General features: G+C 44.0%; 1 protein-coding gene and 1 non-coding gene across 2 annotated transcripts in view; one reads left to right on the forward strand and one right to left on the reverse strand.

Moving 5' to 3' along the window:
* PML (PML nuclear body scaffold) overlaps positions 1 to 17,843 on the reverse strand; it is a 46,743-nt gene extending 28,900 nt beyond the window's left edge. Inside the window, 2 exon segments of the mRNA XM_037047073.1 lie at positions 15,912 to 16,378; positions 17,558 to 17,843. Coding sequence (XP_036902968.1) covers positions 15,912 to 16,378; positions 17,558 to 17,689 — 599 coding nt within the window. The 5' untranslated portion in view covers positions 17,690 to 17,843.
* LOC118987869 (small nucleolar RNA SNORA19) lies at positions 3,467 to 3,592 on the forward strand. The gene has a single exon (XR_005066670.1). It is a non-coding gene; the product is annotated as a small nucleolar RNA SNORA19 (small nucleolar RNA).
* Positions 17,844 to 19,897: the final 2,054 nt, after the last annotated feature.

Here is a 19,897-nt window from a genome sequence, read left to right on the forward strand (position 1 = left end):
GAATTATACGGAAGTCCGACTACATCTAACCGTTCAACGGGGACGGTAAGAGGGGCGGAGCCAACAGCGAGCAGGGTCGGGCAGGACAGGGCCCCCGACCCAGGCGCGCAGGCAGACGGGAACNACATGGAGGGTTAGCAACAGGGGAGTGGGAGGAGGAGAAGGGGGGAGAAGGTACAGAGAATAAGTAGCATAGATGGTAGGTAGAAAATAGACAGGGGGAGGGTAAGAATAGTATAGTAAATGTAGGAGCCAAAGAACTTATATATACAACCCATGGACATGAACTAAGGTGGAGGGGAATGTGGGTGGGAGGGTGTGTGCAGGGCAGGGGACAGTGAAGGGGGGAAAATGGGACAACTGTAATAGCATAATCAATAAAACATATTAAAAAAGGAAATCATGGGACCTAGGTGTTGTTCATTTAGTCTCAGATGACTACAGAGATAGTAGTAAGGAAAGGAAAATGTCTATATTGATAAGAGTGACCGTTCTCTTTTTCCCTCCCCTTTTTATCCTATTTAGATTTTCCAAAGTTTCCATAAGAAGTTTCAGGCAAAGGAATTTGGATTTAAATAAAAGCCAATGGGGAGCCCTCGAAGAACATCCCATGTAGCAATGTCCACAAAGTTCTTTGTCCTCTCCTGTGAGATGTACTGTTTCTCTCCCCCCCGTTATGACTTGTCAGTGAATGTACTAGGTTGTTAATCTTCTACTTGAAGTCCCAACATGTTTCCTGGGTTCTCAACCTTCCCATCCTAAAGCTGCCTCTGTCTAAAACATCATGCCAGAGGCTACCTGTCAGCAGACAAGGTATGAGTTCTGGTGGAGGACAGACTTGGGCCTGACTCTGGGCTCTCTGAGTCCTAGCTATGATCCCTGGAGTACATTAGTTTCTGTCTTTGCCTCTTAATTTGCCCATCTGTAAAATGGGGATAAGGATGCCTCTGTCATGGACTGCTACAAGAACAAGATGGGCTGGTGTGTGTGCAGGGATTGGCATGGTGCCAGGTACACAGTGGATGTTCTGCAGCCATCACGGAAGAGGGGCATTCACTACCCACATACGCATGGGTAGCCCGGCTGGGTGGACATCTCAACCTCAGACAGTAAGGAAACATCACCACTAAGTGTGGTCTCTGAGCTGTCTCTTCCTAGTACGGGTAAGCCACCCCAGCCTAGCCATACCTCCTGCTGGGATTAGATCAGCATTCCACTTCTGTTGTCCTAGGAAACAGGGTACCTCAGACATGCAGAAATCCTGTGAAAATAGGACCCACGGAGGACAGCTAACTGTAGAACAGGACTCCAGGGCAGGGCCTGGCTTGGCTGAAGGGCGGCTGAAAAACTCTCCACTCCACTTCTCCACTACCCCCACAAGAATGGACGGGGAGCTTTCCCTTTGGTGGAGTAGCAAGAGGAGTAGCCTCCTTCGGAAACTCAAATAGTTAACTAGAAGGCATTTAAAGGGACCCATCAGTCATTACACAGTAGTATGAATGCATTTACTCAGACTGGCTTCCTGCTATCCCACAGGCAACACACTAGAGGAAACAAGATTTCTGAAGCCAGGAGCGGAGATGGATAATTCTGTGGAGTCTGGGATACTTACAGGGAATGAAAGCATTATTCCTATGGCCCTCCCCTCTTCCAAATATTCACTGGTTGAGAAGAAGGTGGCTGATATGGGAGAACCTGAGGGTGCAGAGAGGAAGATACTGGAGATATTAGTTATGATACCAGTTGAAAGCAGCAGCAAGGAAAGGTGAGCAGAGGAAGCCTTGTCTGTTTCACACTATTATCTTTTGCAGGCCTCACACCTAATAATGAAGATGAGGAAGTTTGTGCTTTGTTTCCTTCCCCAATCTTCTACGTGGGTCCCTGCTCCCAGGACAAAGGGCTGGCACATCCACGGTATATACTGTCCTGTTGGGTCACATCACTCATTCAGTAGCAGGAGCCCTGCTGTGTGGGTGCCCTGACGCTACTGCCCTCTTTACGGCAGTGGACGGCGCTACCTAAAATCCGAAGGCCACTCAAGCCAGAGACCAAGGGGAATTCTGGAGTCCTCCTGGTCCACTACCGCTTCAACAATAATTCATCACTGCCTTGTTGATTCGATCTTCATTTCCAAAAAAAAAAAAAACAACCCCCAAATTGCTGAGTATCCACTGTGTGCAGGCATGGGGCCAAGATATAAAGATGATGAAAGCAGAACCCTGGTTTTTAAATTGGTTCCCTCGGCTACTCTCTGTTTTTGCTCCAGTTATGGCTTATTTCCCGTGGCACCATCCCCTAACAGGCCTTCCTGCCTCTGGTCTCCCCAGTCAACCCTTCCCAGAGACACGGAGATGCTACTTCTGAAATGCGATTATCATCATACGCTGATATGACTGCAACGGCGCCCCTAAGAAGTACAGTTGGAAGAGAATGAAGTGCAGGACATTTTTAAAGTATCATATAGATTATATGTTTATAACAGAGATTCAATTTTTGGAACAGTTAGGTCACTCAGGAAAATTTATTGATTTTATAATAATGCACTAGTTATATAGTATTGCATATTAGTGAACACTAACACAACATGAATTTACAAGCCAGTAAATGTTACAAGACAATAAGACAAAATTTATCACATAGATGAGTATAGTAATGATCAAGCTATTTAAATCTGATCTAATTTCAGGAAATGAAATGGAAAGAAATGGAATTAGCTAAAATAATAGATTGATTAAATCCATAAATAAGAAAAATGATATTTGATAATTAGGGCAACAATAACACTATATGAGTTAAGTAACATGGTATAATTAGGCAGTTCTTCTATTTACTCACACCAATCTCAAAATACCCCACCGACTGTAACAGCTTTGGCAGGATAAATCCAAATTCTAAAATATGCCAAAGCAGAAATCGGTTAGAAAATTAAATGACTCAGGTTTCTTTTTTTAAGATTTTATTTATTTTTAGAGAGAAAAGAAGGGAGAAAGAGACAGACAGAAACATCAACGTGTGGCTGCCTCTTGCGCGCCCCCTGCTTGGGACCTGGCCTGCAACCCAGCAAGCCGGGCATGTGCCCCAGCTGGGAATTGAGCCCTTTGGTCTGCAGGCTGGCGTTCAATACCCTGAGCCACACCAGCAGGACTCAAGTTAATAATATAATAAATCTGTTACCAGTTAATAGAATCTGGTAACATAAAAACAGTCAGGGAATCCGATATGACACAAAAAATTTTGATATTCTCAAGTCCTTTTACAAAAACGTGCATACAATGATTTTATGTAGCTTTGAATGTATACTGTGGTTCGGATCTTTGTCATTCATTCAACAGTCATTAGTTAAGTTCCTCCAAATTGTAGTAATACCGTCAAGATTAGTAATCTTAAAAAAACCTAAAATGAAATAAAAAATTGTAACGCTAGTAGTAATAGAGCTAGAAGAGAAAAATTAGGAGAAGAGTAACGTAAGAATATGTCACTGACTGCTTTCTTGTATATGTGAGCAGTGTTATTTCTCATGTGCTACGAAAGTAGTTGAAGGTCGATTAGGGCATAACTACAGAGTAATGCTGCCAGCCTCCTTCAGACACATAGTGGAAAAAAAAAGTCACTGAAATGAATAATGTGGTTAAAATAATAAACTTACTAATAAAGAATGAAAAATATCTTTAGTCATCGAGACAGAAAAAGTATTAATAAATAAATTGTGCCTCGGAGCCTTCCTCATGAACACTTGCTGCTGGGAGACAATGCAGCCAAGTCTACGAAGTTCTAAAAGAAAGAGAGTGGCCCAGGGTGCACTCGGCCAAGATTTCATTCAAGTATCCGAGTAGCCAACAGACATCCTCAACACCAGGGAGATTCTAGGAATTCAGGACACAGTTGTCCTTCTGAAAACAAAACAAAACAAAAAAACCCCTGCTGACGACATCCATCTAACCAAGAGCTGAATCAAAATGAAAAGTCCACGAAATGTGATGTCAAAGTAAAAGGACCAGAGCTGTCTACTGGAGCCATTGTGACAAGGACCCAGCACATGAGAGGGGACCATGCTGACCTTCACAGCAGAGGCTCAGTCACTTCTGTCTAAAATGGAAGCGTTTCATTAAAAGCAAACTATAATGACTGCTACCCCCTAATGTCTTAGCAATTGTTTTGCTTAATCTTAGAGAGATCTTTTAGGAAAATATTTCAGGATGAAGAAATAGTTCTTTGAAGCTTAGCATATCCAATTTTACTTCAGTTCCTTTTCCTTCCAGTAAAGTCAAGGAAAGTTAAATTTTAACATTGGTTAAGTAGCATGCTTCCTTTTAATCATCTAGTTCTAAGGGAAACAAGCGACTTACAAAACGCTTTTTTGCAACTCAACCTAGTGGTTAGCCGAGGAGTGCCTGAGTGCAGAGGCCGGCACAGCAGGAAAGGAGCACAGGCTGCAGTCAGGAGACCCTGCACGCTGCGTGGCCCTGACTCAGGCTAGTTCTCCCGTTTGGGCTAGCTCTCATCAATGTTCTGGCCCCTTGCCCCAGTTATACAAGGGAGATAGTTCTCTCTTCCTCAACAATCTTACAGGAGGCCGTGGGACTTAAGGATCATCTTATGGGAGAAACATCTCAAAAGGTAGGAAAGTAATTTATCGTGTTAACAAGAGGTTGAATCCAGCCAGATATCCCATGCTCGGACCATACTGGGAAAGGGAAGCTTCCTATTGGAAAGGGGCTGTCAGGCACCAAGGGGTCAGGGGGCTTCACTTGAGGCTGGTGGCATCAGGCCTGTTTCTGCTCCACCGCATTACACAAATCTGGAATCTTTGCTTTTCTCTGCTTTCACTTGCAGTGGTTGCTATTCATTTTGCCAAGACGCATGAAGGACACATTCCTCTTTCTTTTTATACCATGCAGAACTGGACTTCCCCTTTAGGGAGCCCCACACTCCCTATTTTCAGCCCGTGGGGAAAAGAGTCTCACCCTCTGACACTGGACTTGAGGGTGAGGGTGTGTAACCTCTGGAGCTGCTGCAATCACCTGGCAGCCAAGAGGGAGAAGCTCTTCCATGCATGGAACTGACCTGGAGGAAAGCCAGGTCATAAGAAATACAATGAACATTGGTCCTGGCGACACAATTTCAATATCTAATAAGGTTAGACCAGAGGCCAGCTCCACACCTATTCACTTACTCAAGCCATTCACTCCATTTTTGCTTACGCCACTAAATATCTGTCACTAATTCATACATTTGTTTTAGTTGAAACTCATACCCACAAATCTCTAAGGTCAAAGTACAGCTCCAATGTCAACTCTCTTATTTATACCCGATTACCTTCCCAGGGATCCTCCCAATTAAACACAACTTTCCTCTCCCTAAAACTGCCCCAGCACTTTATCTGCCTGTGTCTTCTGACATGTGTGGGTCCCTGCCACAGAGCACAGGGCTGTGCCACCCACAACATACTGCAGACAGAAACCTCCATAGATTCAGACTTCAAAGACAGGGATTCGTATTCTTATTCTTGCAGCAATAGTAATCACAGGGCCAGGCATGAAATAAATGCTCGATACACGATTATTCAACGGCTGGCTGGACAGGTGGATGAATGTGGTTCCAGGTAGCTCAATCTTATGAGTTAGGAATCAGTGACAAAAGCCTGTTAATTTCTTAATTCAGATTTATTGTTAGAAATTCTTCTAAAATGTCGAAGGCCTCCATCCCTGAATAGCAAAGCCCACTGAAGAAAGCAGAGATCTGGCCTCAGGAGAATGGAGACAGGGACATTAACACTAACGCTGACGTTAGCTTGGGTTACTTTACATTCCTTCCTTCTTCTACCAAAGCATGAAAAGGCACTGGCTGGGGTGGGGTGGGTAGGGAACCCCTTTTATCCACATATTATTCAACCAAATCTACCTCCAGGCTCCCTCATCCCCCACCCCATGAAAGGAAAAGCAGTTGCTCCTGGTTCTGAGACCAAGTACCGCGGGTAAGTTCACAGAGAGACTTGGAAACGCATCATCTGACTGTGCCCGAAGTCCCGGCAACAGCCAGGATGGGGAGGCCAAGCAGACACCTAGGATGCAGACTTTCCGGGGGGCGAGGGAGCTCCTCAGAGTTGGCACCCTGGGTACCTGGCTTTCCTCCCCCCGCCCTGGCCTGGAGAGGGCCCATCAGGATCTGTCTTTTCCATTTCTTCTTCCACCAGCAGCCCTCCTGTGCCTTGCCACGAGCTTTACCTCTGCATGATGTCCACCTCTGCCCTAGAACCCTCCCCTGGCCCGCCTGGCGTGCTTCTCCCTGACCTGCTGCCCATTATTCCTACCTCTGGTCTTGGGAATGCTTTTCTCAGTTTATGATCTCATCGCACCTTTCAAACTTTATTAATCAGTCTTTTGTTTTCTCCATTTGACTATAATTCAAGCTCTTTCTGTCTATAAACTTTGGTGGTCCTGGATTAACTTCCCCACCCCATCTGGCCAAGCTTTGGGATATGTCACCCACACATGGGTCTCAGCTCCACCAGCCTCCTAGACCCATATTACGTTTGGACAGTGTCTCCATCACACATGATGGGAAAGCTGGAAGTCACCTTGACCTGTAGGTCAGACGGGCCTTGACCTTCTTTCCACCCCTTCATCTCTGCACTCTTACAGGCCTCAGTTTCCCAATGGGGCTTCCTTCTTCCTGGTCCAGATTCTTTTTAAAAAATATTTTATTCATTTATTTACTTTTTAGAGAGAGAGGAGAAAGGAGGGAGAAAGAGAGGGAGAGAAACATCGATTGGTTGCCTCTCACATACCCCTAAACTGAGGATCTGGCCCACAACCCAGGCATGTGCCCTGACTGGGAATAGAACCTGCGACCTTTCAGTTCACAGGCCTATGCTCAACCCACTGAACTACACCAGCCTGGGCTGGTCCAGATTCTTTGCTTCAGTTTCTGTTGGGCACATACCCAACAGCATGATAGGAAATCTCCTCAAATTCTTAATGGAATGGAGTAAAATACAAATAAGCACGCAGCCAAAGAAGCAAATACTGGTCTCGCTGTTCCCACACTCACTTCAGCCACAGTGGCACAGTGCAGAGAGGATCTGATCTTTCCACTCTCTGCCTTTACACCCACCAGTGGGTTTCCAACAGGGTCCCCGTAGGGTCCCACACATACGGTGTCCTATAGGACATTCACTGGTAAAACAAGAGTAAGTTGCATGAGAAAGGAGCGAGCTGAGAACATTCTATGTCCTGGAAATTGTTGGGTAGGGTTCTGACTCCTCCAAGCTCATGTTGCCTGACCCCAGCCCTCTCTTACAGCTCCTGCCTTCACGTCCACCTTGACGTGCAGTTCCTGAAACGAGGCAGACTTGATGTTGCCTCTGTCTGCTCCTCCTCCTCCATGCCCTTTCTCCTTCCTTATGTCAGTGGGTGTTGACACCCACTTGGAAGCTGCCTTCTCCAGCAGACGCAGGCTGGGCAGATGGCCTTTCTGAGATCACTCACCTTTGTGACTGCCTTCCTTCTTCCTTCTGCCCTTTTAAACTGACTGAACACACACCAGCCAGATATACTGGCAAGGGAGGATGTAAGTAAGAGGGCGATGTGATAAGGTGAACCATCAAAGCAGAGTGACTAACAGCGGCGAATGGGTTTCCTCCTGGCACTCTGCAGCCTTGGCTGTTAATTACAGATCCGGTTCCTTCACTGGATTGTGACTTCACGGAGGGCCAGGGATGTATCTGCTCATATTTAAACCCTATGACCTATCAGAGGGCCTGTCACACAGTAGGAAGGTGGGCTGAAAGAACGGATACCATAGACCTGGTGATCAAATGCCAATGGCTCCTGTTTAAGAGCAACTCTGGTGCTGCTCTCCAACATGTGTCCTAATCCCCTCAGGGTCAAAGGATAGAGTGATTTATTACTGGGGAAAGTTGTGGGATATTTCTGTTACAGAGGTTTTGTTTAGAAAAAACAAGTTGAGTTTTTCTAGTAACTATTGGTAATTTGTAAAACAATGTGAATTCTTAAGCAATCAGATCATATTTTTAAAGCCATCTGCCATGCTCATGGGTCAGGAATCCTGCCCCCTTGCTGGCTGAACCAGCCTTACCCATTGTACCTGGGGATAAATCCCCCCTGACCCCCACACTACAGGTGGGGCCACTTGTAAGCTACCACTCACTGGGGGAGAGGCCCCATCCTCACTGCAGGAGTGGGAGGTGGAAATGGCAGTTTATACACCTCTGCCAGCCCACACCAGCTACTAAAACATTACATTTTAGATGTCAACATTTACATGTAAGTAGACAACCCAGAATCGCAGGACCTATAAAGAGAATCAGCAGCCAAAATGGGGACCAAACTGATTCTCAGCCCACTTAAAAAAGGGTAACACAGGGAATGCAAAACATCTAAAAATTCTGTTTGTTTTTTCAGAGAAATTAAAGAATATTCTATTTAGAGAAAACAATAGATTGACAACAGAATTCATCCTGAGAACATGAACCTTTTGGCAATGAAAAAACATGATTCTTAAGAAACACAAAACAACCCTGACTGGTGTGGCTCAGTTGGTTGGGCACCATCCTGCAAACCTGGTTACCTGGTTCAATGCCCAGTCAGGGCACATGCCTGGGTTGCAGGTTCAGTCCGGTGGCGGCGTGTGTGAGAGGCAACCGATTGATGTTTTTCTCCACATTGATGTTTCTCTCCTCTTTCCCCCTCCCTTTCCCCCTCCCTAAAAATAAATAAATAAACTCTTAAAGGAAAAAAAAAAAAAAGGAGGTTCTGGCCAAGATGGAGGCATAGGGAGAAACACTTCACTTCTTCGCATAACCAAAAGGAGGGTAACAACCAATCTAAAATCAATAAACCACCAGGAGTGCCAGAAAATCAAATTGCATGGAAGTCTGACAACCAAGGAATTAAGGAAACAAACAGAACAACCAGACCTGTATGCCAAGACAAAGAAACAGGGCTCAAATGAAAGAACAGAGCAAAGTTTCAGGAAGAGAACTAAATGATGAGGAGATGGCCAACCTATCTGACAGAGAATTTAAAGCCCTGGTAATCAAAATGCTCACAGAACTGAATGAACTTGGTCGAAAAATGAAAAAACAAATGAAAGATACCCAAAATGAAATAAAGCAAAATATTCAGGGAACCAACAATGACAGGAAGGAAACCAGGACTCAAAGCAATGATTTCAAACAAAAGGAAGAAATAAACATCCAATCAGAGCAGAATGAAGAAACAGAAATCCAAAAAAATGAAGAGAGGCTGAGGAATCTCTGGGACAGCCTGAAACATTCCAAATTATAGGGGTACCAGAAGGAGAAGAACAACAGCAAGAAATTGAAAACTTATTTGAACATATAATAAAGGAGAACTTCCCCAACCTGGCAAAGGACGTAGACTTCCAGAAGTCCAGGAAGCCCGGAAAGTCCCAAAGAAGTTGGACCCAAAGAGGAACACACCAAGGCACATCATCATTAAGTTACCCAAGATTAAAAATAAAGGGAGAATCCTAAAAGCAGCAAGTGGAAAGAAAAGAGTTACCTACAAAGGAGTGCCCATAAGGTTGTCTGCTGATTTCTCAAGAGACCTTGCAGGCAAGAAAGGGCTGGAAAGAAGTATTCGAAGTCATGAAATGCAAGGACCTACATCCAAGATTGCTCTATCCAGCAAAGCTTTCATTTAGAATGGAAGGGCAGATAAAGTGCTTCCCAGATAAGGTCAAGTTAAAGGAGTTCATCATCACCAAGCCATCATTATATGAAATGTTAAAGGGACTTATCTAAGAAGAAGAAGATAAAAGATATGAACAGTAAAATGATAACAAACTTACAACTATCAACAAATGAACCTTAAAGAAAAGACAAACGACAAAAACAAAAACTAAGCAAACAACTAGAACAGGAACAAAATCAGAGAAATGAACACCACTCAGAGGGATTTCAGTGGCGGGGGAGGGCGAAGGGAGGAATAGGGAGGAAAAGGTGCAGGGAAGAAGAAGCATAATTGGTAGGCATAAGACACATGGGGAGAGGTCAAAAATGGCATAGGAAACAGAACTCAAAGAACTTACATGTACAACCCAGGGACACGAACTAAGGTGGGGGAAAGCGGGGGGTGGGGGGGCAGCTCAGAAAGGGGAAAAGGGGGGAGAAATTGAGAAAACTGTAAGAGCATAATCAATAAAATATACTTAAAAAAAGAAAAATGAAACTCATCATAGGTAGTAAATAATAGAAAGAGGTCTCCTAAAAAATAAGAGTTGGTAAATTAGAAAACCAATTCATAGAACTCCCTGAGAATCTGGAAGAGTAAAAGCAAAGAAACAGAATTTTTGAAAAAAAAAAGTATAAAAGATGTAAAATATGGATTTAGAGTTCCAATACCCACACAATAGTTGAAAAGGAAAAAAATACACAAGTGAAGGGAAATCAATATATAAAAAAGCAGAAGACAACACTTTTGAGCCGAAGACTTCAATTTTCAGATCAACAATGTTGTAGAGGAGCATTGAAAAGAAAGAGACCTGCTCTGGCTGATGTAGCTCGGTGGATTGAGCGCAGGCCTGCGAACCACACGATCGCAGTTCGATTCCCAGTTGGGGCACATGCCTGGGTTGCAGGCCAGTTCCCAGTGGGGGATATATGAGATGCAACCATACATTGATATTTCTCTCCTTCTCTTCTTCCCTTCCCCTCTAAAGATAAATAAAATTAGAAAAAAAAAAGAAAAGAAAGAGACCTATACCTGAGAGAGCCTGACCAATCATTTCAAGAAAAAGGAAAACAATGATATGAAATCCCGAGCAAACAAAACCTGATTACCCACAAAGAAAAAATAATTAGACTGTAACTGAATTTCTCGTCTACAACACTGGGGGCCAGAAATTTATGAAGCAATGTTTATATGTTCCAGGATGAAGGAATTGTGTGGTGACCCCAGAGTTTTACACCTAGCTAAACTCTCCTTTATGCGATGGCAAAAGGACATGCAAGTTAAGACACTTAAGGCCTCAGAAAGTAAATTTTCTCTAAACAAACAAACCAAAAAATTACCTGAAGTAGTCCATCCAAATGGGAAATTAAAATCTAAGAGATGGCTAACAAGTTATAATGTGATTACAACATTGATTACTTGTGAAGAAAGAGGGCTTATAATAGAAAAGGCATAAAAATTTGGTAATAATCTAGAACTAAAATTTTGTTATTTCACCTAAATCTGGGTATAGGAAAAGTAAAGAAGGAAGAAGAAAAAGGATGCTAATGGCTTTATCTTGGCTAGCAGAATAGTGGTAAACTACTCTCAATAAATGTACACACACACACAAATATGTTCTAACAATGTTTGTTGAAAATTTAAACAAGGGTAAAAAGAGAGAGCTATATAAGGTATAATATTTGCATATATATAGGTGTGTGTATATATAGATGTCTGTGTACTCGATAAAGAATACAGATTTTTTTAAGTCCCAGGAATACATTAGTTCAAGGAATATGCTAGACCCCAAAGAAAAACTCAGTATAGTCTCACATATAGAACTCTTACATATTAAGTGACTGGACTATAGAAATCAAGATCAAATACAGAAACCAAACATTACATGTTTTGAAAACAAAACATTAATACCAAGAAGGACTATAAGATCAAAAGCTAGTACTTTGAATAGATCACTGAAATAACCACAAATATAGATTAGAAATAAGACAGGAGATATACTTACAGGCACAGAGATTTTTAAATTTTGAAAGATAACTCAGAATGAACTCAAAAATGTTCCAGAAAATTTGAGTTAAGATCCAAAACAGATCAATACCATGGAAAAATAACCTACCCTTCAAAAAAGGCACCAGTCTCATAGTTTTCCAAGAAACGTCTATAAGCCTTAATTGCTTATGTTCTTTAAATTGTTTTAGAGCAGAGAAAGGATAAGAAGAGTAAGCTTTTAACATTTATTGTTAACATGTGCCAGGCATTATGCTAAATAATTTATAGACATTATCACATTAAAAAAGTTAAGGTTTGCCCTGGCCAGTGTGGTTCAGTTGGTTGGAGTGTCATCCCGTGAGCCACAAGGTCATGGGCTCATTCCTGGTCAAGGCACATGCCAGTTGCCATTAGGTCTGGTTGGGTGGTGCATACAGGAGGCAACCCATGGGCCATTCTCTCTCTCGCATCAATGTTTCTCTCTGTCTCTGTCCCTTCTCTTGTCTCTAAAATCAATGAGCATAGCCTCGGGTGAGGATAAATATAAATAAATAACAATAAAAAAGGGAAAACTTACAAACTCATTAGTATAAAATGAGTAAGAAAACATGACAAAGAAATCACACATATTCATAAAAACTGATCACATCTATAAATGTACATTATAGACTAAGTAAGATGTTATAAATGGACTCCAGCTATGAATTAATGAGAATTAAAAAATGGCTCAACATAAAGAAAACTCTTAATATAATTCATTATACTAAAAGGTGAAAGGATACTCTCACTATATCCAAGAGTACTCATTCCTGAGCACTTAACAAATATTTTTATTTAAAAATAGCCCTGGCTGGCGTAGCTCAGTGGATTGAGCGCGGGCCTGCGAACCATACGATCGCGGTTCGATTCCCAGTCAGGGCACATGCCTGGGTTGCAAACCGGTTCCTTGCAGGCTAACTACCAGCAGGGGATGCACAAAAAGGCAACCATACATTGATGTTTCTCTCCCTCTCTCCTTCCCCTCTAAAAATAAATAAATAAATAAAATCTTAAAAAAAAAAAAAANTCAGATGGTTGGAGTATCATCCCGTGAGCCACAAGGTCATGGGCTCCATTCCTGGTCAAGGCACATGCCAGTTGCCGTTAGGTCTGGTTGGGCGGTGCATACAGGAGGCAACCCATGGGCCATTCTCTCTCGCATCAATGTTTCTCTCTGTCTCTGTCCCTTCTCTTGTCTCTAAAATCAATGAGCATGGCCTCGGGTGAGGATAAATATAAATAAATAACAATAAAAAAAGGAAAACTTACAAACTCATTAGTATAAAATGAGTAAGAAAACGTGACAAAGAAATCACACATATTCATAAAAACTGATCACATCTATAAATGTACATTATAGACTAAATAAGATGTTATAAATGGACTCCAGCTATGAATTAATGAGAATTTAAAAATGGCTCAACATAAAGAAAACTCTTAATATAATTCATTATACTAAAAGGTGAAAGGAAACCCTCACTATATCCAAGAGTACTCATTCCTGAGCACTTAACAAATATTTTTATTTAAAAATAAAATAGCCCTGGTTGGTGTATGTAGCTCAGTGGATTGAGCTCGGGCCTGCGAACCAGAGGATCACGGTTCGATTCCCAGTCAGGACACATGCCTGGGTTGCAGGCCAGTTCCCAGCAGGGGATGCAGTTCCTGGCAGGGGGCACATGAGAGGCAACCACACATTGATATTTTTCTCCCTCTCTCCTTCCCTTCCCCTCTAAAGATAAATAAATAAAATCTTAAAAAAATAATAAAAATAAAATAAAACAATAAAATTCTTAGTAAAACAAGAAAAAGGCAACTTTCTTTTTCTTCCTCTTTTTGTTAATGAGAGAGAGAGAGAAACATCGATTAGTTGTTCCATTTATTTATGAATTCATGCATTCATTGGTTGAATCTTGTATGTGCCCTGATCGGGGATTGAACCTGCAACCTTGGCAGATGGGGACAATGCTCCAATCAACTGAGCTACCAGACCAGAGCCCAAGGCAACTTTCTTAATTCCATTTTTAAAAGCTATCTAAGGAAGTCAGTAATAAACATCATACTAAACAAGAAAACATTAGGAAATTTTTCATGAATCATAGGAACAAGATAAAGTTGTTTTTTCTAACCACTGTTATTCAATACTGTTCTAACCAATGAAACAAAACCACAAAGTAATGTATATAAAAGACTGGAAAGAAAAAAGAGTCTCTTATTTGCAGATGATATGACTGTTTACCTAGAAAATCCAAAAGAATCAACTGAAAAACTTACAAAAATAAGAGTGCAATATAACTGGCTAGATGTAATTAACACATCTAAATTAAGACCATTAGTGAATGATAGTGATAATGATGATCAGTTAGAAATTCTAATGGGAAAAGATTCCATTCAGTTTTATTAAATAGTCTAAATTGAACTATCATTGAAAAGTTCAATATGTATGTGAATAAAAATCTAAACCCAAAAGATGAGGCCAATTCTTCCCAGATTTACTGCAATTTTAATAAAAATTCCAATGAATATGTAAATTCTAAAACTGCATAAGAGCAAAAAAAAAAGCAAATTATTTTTGAAGAATGGGAACTTGTCCTATCAAATATAAAGTTACAGAACCCCTTATAGCAGGGTGGGCACAGGAATAGTCAGATTATTGGCACAAAACAGAGACTTACGAGCACACCCGAGACTACAGGGGCATTTAGTGCGTAGGAGGGCGGTTCAGACCAGAGCGAGGGCACACTGTCAAACCCTATCAATAAAAGGTGAAAGAACTGGCTTTCCATTGGCTGAGAAAAGCAAAGTGGAGGTTTCTGCCGTATATATGCCACACACAAAAATAAATGCCATTTGAATTAAATATTTATCAAAACAAAACAACGAAATCATTAAAATAGACTATAAGAAAATATTTTTAACATTGGCTTGGGAGGAAAATCTTTCCTAGGATGATTAAAGCCAGACACTGTAAAGGAAGAGATTTATGGGCTGGACTACATAAAACTAAAAAACACTGACACCTCATGTTGTATGAGGTGTTGTTTGTGCTAACACAGGCTCTTACCATGAAGGAGATTAATTCCTCCAGGAAGGGGGAAAAAAGGCAAAAAGGACTTACACTGGCAATTCACAAATGAAGAAAAAAATGCTCAATAAGCATGTGCAAAGCAGCTGAACCTCAATCTTAAAAATAAGCAGAGAAATCCAAATTCAAACAACAATATCCACTGTTGAACGCGGGTGGGGCGGGGGACTGTGGGAACCGGCAGGAAGTGAGCCACACTCAGGTTGGCAGGGATGGGGCTCTGAGCGCAGCGGGCCAGCGCACGCCTTCCCTTTCCAGGCAGGAAGCACAGCGATTACTGGGGGAGGGTGCCCCAAAGTTCACTAGGTGCACTGCCTTTTTAGCAAAAAGGGGTAAAAACAAGTCCCCAAAAGACTGTATGTTCCTATCCCTGTATATATTCCCAAAGAAACTCTGGAAACATTCCAAACTCCCGACACGGATGGGGAAGGGAGAAGTGGTGGGAATTAGGCAGATTATTGAGAGGAACGGAGACTTTGCCCTCTTTACATTGTTTTGTTTGTAATTTTTGAACCATATAAATGTATTATGTGTCACAAAATGATTTAAAATCTTGTGCTGTTTAATGAAAATAATAACTGTAGTTGATTATTTTTGCCCTACATACATTCCCAGATAACAGTGTTAGGTCTTAACTTGGAGGCAGAAACTACCTGCATCTGTCTCATCCTAGAACCCAGCTACATACCCAGATCCCATGGCAGTTCTTGCAGAAAATTTCACTCTAAGAGTTTCTAAACGGCAGTTTGATAACATGCATCAAAATGTAAAATTTTCATACCTAGCAATGGCATTTAAAAAATGTATCCTAAAGGAATTACTGTATAGAGTACAGAGATGATTCTGCAGTATTATTCATTGCAGGTGGAAACTGGAAATCATTACGATCCACTAGCGTGGCATAGCATAAATTGTGGTCACTGCCACAGGCTGCTTGTTTGCAGACCACACTTGGAGTTGGGAGACCCTAGAAGCTCCCTGGTCCACGTTCTCAGCTTTGTGACTCTGGATCTCCGTTCCCCACTCACCCTCTACCCAGCTCTTAGATGCACCGCCCCACCCTGGCCAGGCCACTGGCTCACCTAGTAAGCATAGGGCTGGGGTGGTTGGGGTTGGAGCAGAAGATGTTGTTGGACTTGCGTGTGCCATCCAGGAACTCGCACACCGACTGGCCTCGGAGCTCAGCCAGGGGCCGGGCCTCGTGCTTGAGGAACCACTGGTGCGCCTCAAAGCACCTGGCACAGAGGAGCTGCTCACACTCGAAACACCAGAAGTCCGCCGTCTCTCTGCAGCGGGTACAAACGGCCTGTACATCCATGATCTGCTGGTACACCGACAGGCGCCGCTGCAGACTCTCAAAGAAGACGTTATCCAGGGCAGGCCCACTATCGCCATGGGATTGATCAGCCTGGCAGATAGGGCACTGCATGCCCGGGGCCTGCAGGCATCCTGAGCACAGCGTGTGTAAGCAAAGCAGTAGCTTAGGGCTCTTGGCTTCTGACCGGCAGTGCTGGCAGCGCAGGAACTGGAACTCCCCCTCCTCGGCCTGCTGGGGGAGCAGAGGGGAGGGGTGAGACCTCAAGTCCCAGGAGCCACCCTCACCCCCATGTCCAGTCACAGGCCCCTCCCCAACCAGACATCTGCCCCAGTGGCTGGAGGCTGGAGTGGAACTTTATATTCCATTTCCTGGTAGTCACTAGATCGTGCAAAACCCAGGCTTATCGGCACCCCAATTTCCCACTTACTCAGGCCTACCTCCCACCAGGCACAGTAAAAAGGTAAACAAAGAACTACCTAACATATGATCCAGCAATTCCACTCTAGATACATACATATATACCCCAAAGAACTGAAAACACTGACCCAAATGGATACTTACATACCCACATTCATAGTAGCACACTATTCACAACAGCCAAAGGTGGAAACAACCCAGATGTCCATTACTGTGTATATTTTACCACAATTTTCAAAAAAAGTGCATAATACAGTACGTGGCAAATGAGAAGAGCTCACAAATACTAACTAGTAATGTTAATCAATATTACTTCTAGATGTAACTATGCAAGTAATACAAATTACTACAATTGGGCCTGGAGAACATAGAGCAAAAGATCTAAGTAGTTTCTCTTTCGGGTGGGAAGCTAGGGGTTTGTTCAGAAGTCTAAGGCAAAACTTCCCGGAGGAAAACCTAATAAACCCGGTTGGGAACAGCGGTCGGGCAGGCAAGGTGCTGCAGGATACACAGAGGGAAGGCTTCCTGGAGAAGAAACCACAGGGGCTGTGGGGCCTTAATAGTGATTCATCTCTTTTATGCAGGCCACACTTTCCCATTCTGATCTGGTTCTCGGGCTTTGTTTTTTCCAACGTTCCTCCCAACCCCCCTCCCCAGTCAAGATCCATGGTGAGGCAGGGGCAATAAGGCTACTACCCTGGGGCCTTCATTAAAGTAGGGGCAAAGAAGCAAGTCGCCCACACATGGGAGAGAGTCCGGTCCCACGTGCCTCTCATCAGTGGAGAACAGCAGCCCAGAGAGGCCCCCCCTAACTCATCCTGGTCTCTTTTTCTCCTCTCCCTTACTCCTACTCTAGCCAAGGGGGGTCAGGACCCTAGGGTCTGGTCTTCCCTCTGCGTACCTGGTGGCCAAGTTCCCTCTCCCTTCTCGCCTCTCCCTCCACCACAGCGAATTAACAAAGCCTAAACCCCATCTCCCTAAACCAAGTAGTACCTCCGCGGGGCTGTGGTCCGGGCTGGGCTGGTGGTTGTTGGAGGGCTCCGGGGAAGGCATGGTGGGCGCGTGCGGCAGTGCGGAGTCCTGCTGGGACCCCAAAGACCCGGCGGGTACAGGTTCTTGCTGCATGAACACCCGCGCAGTTTCGATTCTCAGTTTTGATCTTGGAGGACGGGAAAAGCTGAACGAGAATCGTAGGTCAGATGACTGAGTTTCCGGAGCTGTCCGAAAGGGGAGGTGCCAGTTCTGGGCCAGTCTCGGAGAGGAAGTGAGACAGGACCTGGAGGCGGTTCTAGGGGCGGAGAGACAGTTTTTTGTTTTTTTTTAAGATTTTATTTATTTATTTACCTTTAGAGGGGAAGGGGAGAGGGAGAGAAACATCAATGTATGGTTGCCTTTTGTGCGTCCCCTGCTGGGAGTTGGCCTGCAGGGAACCGGCCTGCAACCCAGGCATGTGCCCTAACTGGGAATTGAACCGTGATCCTCTGGTTCGCAGGCCTGTGCTCAATCCACTGAGCTACACCAGCCAGGGCGACGGTGGGTTTTGAAGACACTCCCAGCTGGGGTAATGAGAAAGTGGGAGAGCTGATGGGGAGACAGCCCTGGCCCTGGGCTTTGAACCATTCATCAGCCCACAGTGGCACAACTTTGTGCCAGCTCTGAGCTGGGAGCCCCGGACATAGAGATGAGCCCCATATGGCTCTTGCTTCGTAAGAATCCCAGATCTAGTGGAAGGGCAGTCCCTAACATGGAGATTTTCACACAGTATTGAGACAGGCTAGAAAGGAGGTCTGTCAGCTGGGACTTGGAACAGTGGAAATTCACCAGGGATTCCAAGATTGGGAAGGTGATTTAAACACAGAACAGTACGTGCAAAGGCATGAAGGTATGAAACAGGACAGCCTGTTTAGAAACTAGTTTTGATTATTTTCTGATTTGAGAGGGATCCATGAGCAATGTCAGCCGAAGAGTGGAATGGGGCAAGATTATAGCTAAGGAGATGGGCCAGTTTTTTGGACAATAGAGTTGGTTTGGAACCTAGAAAAATGTGATCCATTGTGCATGACAGGAAAGTTACTCTGAAAACCTAGGGGTAGGTGGTGGAACATCAGCCTGTTCTAGGACATGGCTGTGGAATACAAGGAGGGGTCTGAGTCAGAGACACTAGGAGGGCACTGAGCAAGGAGGAGAACAGGCTGATGCCTTGGGTGATCATTAGAAAGGTGGGTAAAGTTTAGGCAATGGGGGACAGGGAAGGAAAGGGAAGAGCTGGAGACCAGATATGATGAGTGAGGAGAGAGCAAGTTAGTTCTTAGTCAGCAGAGAAGCATGCCAGACTCCCATTTGGTGGGGGGAGAAAGTACAGCTCCAGGTCGCTTTATTGGGGCATCCTAACCACTGCGCTGACCCTTGTGTACCTATTCTGTGCTCAGTTCCGGCTTAGAACAGACTAGAAGGGGTGGTGACAGGGCTCTGCTCTTATAAAGACTTATACTCGGAAGGAGTGAATGGAAGAGAAGTAGGAGACAACCAAGTCCCCAGGGACTGTGCCAAGGCCTCAGGAGCCTGCTCTACCCTCCAGCCTGATCAGGATGTCTAGGGCTTTACAGTCAAGGCCATCAAACTAGGAAAAGCCAAAGATGGCGAGCAGCCATCTGCAGCAGGGACCTGGAGCTGGGCTTTTGCTGGGAGGCAGACTGGCATGTGGCTCTGAGACAAGGAGAGCTTTATTAACCTCTTTGCTCATTTTGGAAGACAGCCTGCCTCAATGTCCTACTGGAAGCTGATGCTACGCAGAGTAAATTCTCCATTTGCATTTGGGTTTTCTCACGCCATGGAGAGACAAGTTACCTCTGGGTAACAGAACCAAGAGGTGTGCTGTCTCTGGACCTAAAGGAATGGAGATCTCACCTCTGGATGCTCTGGAGGGTCTGCCCATGACCGCTCTGTGCAAACCCCTCATTCATTACTCTGCTGTGCTTCCGGAAGTCTGCACGCGAAATTTCAATCCTTTCGTGCCAAAGTTCAGGCCTTCCCACCCCACCTTGACCACAGAGACTTAGTCAACAAAAAAGTACTGAGATCACTCTGTGCCAGGCCCTTCTTACTGGGCTGTGGAGACACAAAGTGGAATGATCTGCTGACCATGCCCTGGAAAAAACGTAATTCTAGATAATAGGCTCCCCACCCCCAAGGCTCCCCCAATAGGCTCCCCCTCCCCCCAGCACACACCCCGCGACACTCTCCCCGCCGCCCCCCCCCGCCCCCCGTTAGTACTTGAGTTTGGAGAGGGAATGGTATCATTTCCGCGATTCTAGATAAGATTCGACTACTGAA

This window comes from Sturnira hondurensis, unplaced genomic scaffold (assembly GCF_014824575.4).
Source record: "Sturnira hondurensis isolate 20B ecotype Veracruz unplaced genomic scaffold, ASM1482457v3 Scaffold0005329, whole genome shotgun sequence".
NCBI classification, from domain to species: domain Eukaryota; kingdom Metazoa; phylum Chordata; class Mammalia; order Chiroptera; family Phyllostomidae; genus Sturnira; species Sturnira hondurensis.